This window comes from Alligator mississippiensis, chromosome 7 (assembly GCF_030867095.1).
Source record: "Alligator mississippiensis isolate rAllMis1 chromosome 7, rAllMis1, whole genome shotgun sequence".
NCBI lineage: Eukaryota > Metazoa > Chordata > Crocodylia > Alligatoridae > Alligator > Alligator mississippiensis.
In genome coordinates, this window is record NC_081830.1 from 34,861,453 (window position 1) to 34,868,014 (window position 6,562).

General features: G+C 39.8%; 1 protein-coding gene across 1 annotated transcript; it reads right to left on the reverse strand.

Annotated features, from left to right (window-relative positions):
- Positions 1 to 689: 689 nt before the first annotated feature.
- LOC132251911 (olfactory receptor 12D3-like) lies at positions 690 to 1,631 on the reverse strand. Its single transcript, XM_059731836.1, has one exon. The coding sequence runs from the start codon at positions 1,629 to 1,631 to the stop codon at positions 690 to 692; it is 942 nt and encodes a 313-aa protein (XP_059587819.1).
- Positions 1,632 to 6,562: the final 4,931 nt, after the last annotated feature.

A 6,562-nucleotide genomic window follows, 5' to 3' on the forward strand; every position in this document is an offset into this window, starting at 1 on the left:
CGTCAGGCTAGACATAAGGAAGAACTTCTTTACAAGTTGAGTGCCAAGGGTTTGGAACAGGCTGGCCACAGAGGTGGTACAGTCATCCACCCTGGAGATCTTCAAAAAGCATCTTGATGCCCATCTTGCTGACATCGTCTGATCACAGCAGTCTTTCCTGCCCAAGTCCAGGGGGGCTGGACCCAATGATCTGTAAGGTCCCTTCCAGCCCCTAACAACTATGACACTTTTAACTTGGAATAAAGCAATATTTCTGGAATAATATCTTTTTCCATCAGTAATAGCAATAATTCAGAAAAAGTTGTCAGTATTTTATTTTCTGTTCATTTCTGTAATTTAAATAACAAACAACAATGGCGCATTAAAATGCAACCTACAGTGCTAACCCTCAGCACTACTGTATTGCAAATAATAGACTATATAATAAATAATCTGATAATAGTATCGACACAGCATATTCTTCAGTTCTCAACATAGGACTAGAAAAGTAGTTAGCTGTGTTAGTTTGAAGTCAGATAGGAAGCAGGTCAAGGGCAGCATCTTGGAGACTAATGGTTAGTCTAAACTGCCACTCTGCTCTGTCTTCTCCCAACATAGATGTGACATTTACAGCATATCATTCTCTTAAATATCCCCCCTGATGACATCAGAGAGAAAAACATCAAATCCTGTACCTTGATCCAGCTTTTTCATTTTTTTCCAGAGACAAGTTTTCTCCCAAGCACTTTTTTGAGGGCACACTTCACCTCCTGATTCCTCAGTGTGTAGATGAGGGGATTGAGAGCTGGGGTGATAGCACTGTACATAAGGGTGACTATCATATCCCTTTTTGAGGTACTGCCTGAAGAGGGTGGGGTGTAATTGAAGAAAAGAGGTACATACAGCAGGGCCACCACTGTGAGGTGGGAGGCACAGGTAGAGAAAGCTTTCCACCTGCCTGCTTGTAACTGGACCTTTAGGAAGAGGAAGGAGATGATGTAGACATAAGACAGGAGGGTGATGATGAAAGGAAGTAGAGCAATGCATGTGGCGACAATATTAAGGAGGCTCAGGTTGAGATGAGTATTGCTGCAGGATAGGTGCAACAAGGGTTTGATGTCACAGAAGAAGTGGTGAACATAGTTGGGGCCACAGAAGTGTAGGTGGGAGGTCATAACTGCGTGCATGAGAGCATGCACAAAGCCTGTGGCCCAGGTGACAGCTGCCAGCAGCAAGCAGACCTGTTGATTCATGACTACCATGTAGCGAAGTGGGTTGCAGATGGCCACATAGCGATCATAGGCCATGACCGCCAGCAGGATGACCTCGCTGCTTCCAAGGAAGTGGAAGAAGTGGAGCTGGGTGAGACAGGCAGAGAAAGAGATGGCCTGTTGCCCCAGGAGGAGGCCAGCCAGCATCTTGGGCACTGTGACAGTGGAATAGAAAATGTCCATCAAGGAGAGGTTGCCCAGGAAGAAATACATTGGGGTGTGAAGCCGAGGCTCAGCCAGTGTTACAGCAATGATGGCACCATTCCCCAGCAAGCTGGTAAGATAAAGCATTAGAAATAGAATGAAGAAGAAATGCTGAAGTCCCCAGACATTGGTCAGACCCAGGAGGATGAACTCTTTCACTTCTGTCATGTTCTCCATTTCTAGAATACTTAATAGAAAAAAATAAGTGCTAAATGTTTATTATAATAAGTATGGGAGGAAGAATGGAAATACTAGCTCTCTCATTATATGTATATATATCCATGTGTACCCCTCACACACACTAATTAAAATAAAAATACAATTAAAATACACAATTAAAATACCTTTTAATTCCTATACACACACACACATACATACACACAGAGTATATAGATATAAATATAGAGGAATATATATATATGGATTAAAGTGTATTTGAATTTTACTTTTTACTACTAAATACGGGTAAAAAAATAGCTTTCCATTTAAATGCTTTTATCCTGTCCCTTCCTCACTTCATGAAAATTAGACAGTTTTTAAAATAAAGAATAATGATGTCCCTTGCCATTGGACTGGATAAAATGAATATTCTATACAGCAGAAGCATATTGGACCCAAAACAGGTGTCAGTGGATTATAAGTATTCTCCAACAATTACCTTTCCTGGCTTGAGCAAGGGACTGGACTAGATGGCCTCATTCATTCCCTTCCAACCCTACTTTTCTATGATCCTATATGTGGTTTTTAAAAAGGGAAAAGTTAGTATAAATTCTCTCTCAGTCACTCTCTTTTTATCAATACATTTCTCAAAGCAAGGAGTAAAGAAGATAAGAAAAGACAACAAAAGACCAAAACACTTGCTTTCTTACTATTTCTCTTGATAATATTACCCCTCCCCCCCATTCCAACTGGAAAGAAACAGACTATAGTGTTGGTAGATTATAAACATTAGATGGAAAAGAGAGAGCTTTCTTTTTAGGCACAACATGGAGGAAAAAAAAAAAACTCCCAAGTGAAAAAACCGTTCCCATTTCCCAGTTTTTGGTTCTCACGTGAGAGGCTACCAAAAGTTGTATATACCTTTAAAAAGTCTTCTGGATGATCCAGGGGATTGACAAATGAGACGCACATCTGTACCTGTTAAGTGTGTTGAAAGAATACTTAGGAATTGAATTATAAAACACCAAGAAGATCATAATGTGCTAATGTTTAATCAAAAGAAAACACTGTCTTACTCAGCTATTAATGAAATGCATAAGTAGAAAAGTAGATAAAGGATACTGTGCAGACTGTGGTTAGTTAGAATTCCAGAATTCCTTTAACAAAGTTGCTGAAAACATGAAATGCAGTAATGGAGTAAGGAAGGATGTGGCCATTCCTGCCACCCCCACTTTGGCTGTGCCACACAGGCACAGTTTGCTCTGAACTCGGTCCCTGATCAATACAGGTTGTTACCAAAATTCGGAGACAGCAGTGAGCTTTGAGCTTACCAGTTGATCAAGGTGAGATCTGGGCAGAGCTACTGTTTTTGCATGGCTCTGGATCCCGGGGGGTAAGCACTGCTGCTGTTCACCCTTTCTCTCCCTCCCCACTCCCTGCTGAGGAAAGGAGAGGACAAGTGGCCATGGAGATGCTCCCTGTCTAGGCTCCAGAGCTGTGCAAAGTCAGGGGCTTTGAGCAGACCCTGCACTGAACCAAAAGGGAGTGCAACCATACTGTCTTCTGGATCCATCCCTGAAAGGATCTAAGAATATGCCTTTACTGTGGTCACAGTTCTGATTACAACTCACATTGACATACCCAAACTTGTTTGCACATGTTTTTTTCAGGTATTACTACCGGTTCAAGCTTGCCACATTAGTATGTCTCCTGAGGGGTCTGAGGATTTACTCAGGTTTTCATGTGGGTGTTGTAGCCTGCACTGAGCCTCTGCTGCCCTGGCTACACTGCTACCAGTGCTTCAGCTAGGCAGCTTGAAGTGAGCACATGCATGTTTATATAAGATGTAGTCCCAACAGTTATCTTTGCGTCAAGACAGCCTAAATAATGAGGGCAAGCACTACGTAATAATGAGTGAGAGACTGATTAAGGGGAAGAAAACATAGATCAATAATCGATAGCCTTTTATTCTCATGACACACATTTTTAACTCTTCCCTCTGTGGATCCATGCCTTAGCTTCCTGTGTCATATCGGGATCAAACTTCTTGGCATCACTTTAAAATCCCATGCAACTCTCTTCTCTGCATGTCCTCCTTTGGCAAGTTTTCTATTGCCTCCAGTCCCTCCCATTTCACTGTTGCTACCAAACTTGTACTTTTCATGGAGTGAATCAAGTTAACTCATATAAGATGAACTCAAATTAAACGTAGTACGTTTTTATTGACATTCTTCTTCCCATTATCTCTTATTTGCGTTTGTTGTCTGGTTGTGAGCTCTTTCTATGCACTCTTTCTTAAACACTTGAAAAACATTTGTCTATAGGAAATAGTCTTTGTAATAACAACAACAACAAAAGAATAGGAAGTTTCCCAAAGAGTTCCATACTGGGACTAGGGTTGAAAATGTGAGATTTCTGGCTACTTTCCCCAGTTAAGACAATATCTCTCCACCAAGGAGATGCTCAGGATCATAGCGAGTACCCAGGTCCTTGGTACTCTGTGAAGGTAGAGTCAAACATTGCTAAAGGTAGCAGGAGATTCATCCCTTTTTGTATGGGTAGTGGTTGATGTCACAAGAGCACGTACAATATAGCATATGACTACTACCTATAACATCTCCACCCTCCACAATATGAAACGAAGAGTTTCACCACATCTGCCATGAATTTTTCTTGCCTATATCTCTAGGGAAGAGACAGTCTTTAATAGACAGCTTGTGTTCCACCTGGGTTACTTCCACGCAGAGTTAACAGGAGACTTAGTAGGTCACTCACTGCACTCAGACACTTGAGACAGACATCCTCAGATAGCTTGGGATATGAGATAATTCTGTACTGTACACTATAGATTCTGTTTCTGAAAATCAACTCAGCAGAGCAGGGACTGCACATTTTTAGTTATTTGTCCAAAAATTATAATAATTTCATGGTGCTGCAGATTGGAAATGCAACAAATATTTTTCTTTTATATATGTATGTGTGTGTGTGTTTGTGAGCACACGTGTGTGTGTGTGCGCGCACGCATGTGTTTACCTTTCTCCTTTTTGTGCAACTTTTCCATTAACATTCATGTGGTTTTTTTTAATTAAGAGTTTTGATTGTTTTGCCTATCCCTCTCTCCTCCCTGTGACTTAAACCATTTGTTTATATTGTTTTGTTTTGGAAAAGTTAAAAATATATATCCTGAAATTACTTTATTCATGACATTTTGGAATAGACACAGAAAAGTGAAAAAAGTTAGATAAAAATCAAATGTGCTTATACAAAGATCCACTTCCAAAATTAGAACCTTATCTTCCAGGAATAAAAATGTTTTTCAACTAAACATGTCAACAAGCTCCACCAGCAAAATTAAATATCAATATAAAGCCATGAATATTATTAGCATTGTCTGGTATGATGCACCTCTAACTTACAGGGAATTAAGAGTTCAACTTGCAATAAAATGAAATGGTTTTTCAGTTCCTAAACCAGTAACTAAACATTTCTAAATAATTATCAGTTCCAGGCTTGTTTATTGAGCATCACCACATAAAAAACAAACAAACCCAACAACAACAAAGCAAAAAACCACCCCCAAAAAACAAATAACCTCTTACACATACAGGACCCTCATATTCAAGTTCAGAAATAATTCTCAAATAAATCTATTTATTTAAAGACATAGTGGCATTATGATCATTTCTCTAGTTTGTCTCACTTTCTCCGTGTCTCTATTTTTCTCATCTTAGTACAGTACCTTGTAAGGAGATGATTGAAAGAAAAAAACAGAACCTGAGTAACTTCTTATGCAAGATCCGTGTTTGTATTTGTGGATTTGTAAATCATTCTCCTGGATTTACAAATCATTATCTTCTGCAATTTGCTTCTATCTCCTACCTGGATAAACCTGGTGATTTTTCAGGTTGAAGTAGTATGCCAGTAACTGAAGTGAAAAAGCAAATTAGGGGAATCTCAGTGCACACAAGCTGAAAAGTGTGCCATGATCATTCAAGAAAGGTGTGATGGCCTAGCACAAAAGGAACCTTTTTATCATATGCAGTACTCATTTAACAAACAGTCTATGATAACAATAAGGAAGGACAATTTCTAGTCCATTAATGGCTCCCCTGGGACAGGGTCTATGAGCCAATAAAGAGCTTTTGAACAAATAAACCAAATATTCCCTGGAAAGAATGAGCTCCACATTGCTGAATTGTCTGAATAATTATTATAATTATGATTAGGATTAGGATGGCTACAGGTATACAGCTTTCACTGAATTTCAGTGGGCTGTAGGTAACTCTTAAATTCTTCTGAACTTTCCAAATCTGTTGCAATAATTTCTGAACTTGGTGTTACCTGATTATTTGTTATTGCAAAATTAAAGTGGGGGCTGGGGGTGGAGAATCACTGGACAATTTGTACTGGGGGAATCATGAAACTTGCATTCTGCTTTTGGGTCTGAGCATTAGGGGAGGTTTTCGCAGCCACCTGGGGGATTAAGCTTTAGCATTTCAATTAAAATTCATGAGATGAGGTGATATAAATCTTCAGGACATTTTCTAAAATGTAACTTGCTAAGTTTTTTAATTGCTGACACCAGGAGGGTGTGTGGATTTTTCTAGAATTATCTGAAATTATTATTTCAAAGAAGCCTTAAGATGTATAGCAATGAAAACATACTGAGAGGCAATAGGTTGCCTCTACCTCAGTATTTATGGCATGCAGTTGGGAGCAGTCGTTCCAAGGGTTCAGGCTGTGCTTTCAGGACTATTTTTGGCTTTTTATCAACTCCTGTCTAAGGCAAAGAGCCTGAACCACTACAGAAACCCACCATACCTTTACTGGTAATCTGGATGGAGGAGTTCACAACCACCTCATTTCAGAGCTTTGAAGCCTTGGTGAACAGGCTGACCAAGCAGCTGTCTGCCACTTCTTGGCCCAGGGAACCCCAAGGTGGCGTTGGC

Coding starts and splice junctions, on each gene's coding strand:
- LOC132251911 (XM_059731836.1), bottom strand. CDS start 1,631: ATGGAGAACATGACAGAAGTGAAAGAGTTCATCCTCCTGGGTCTGACC.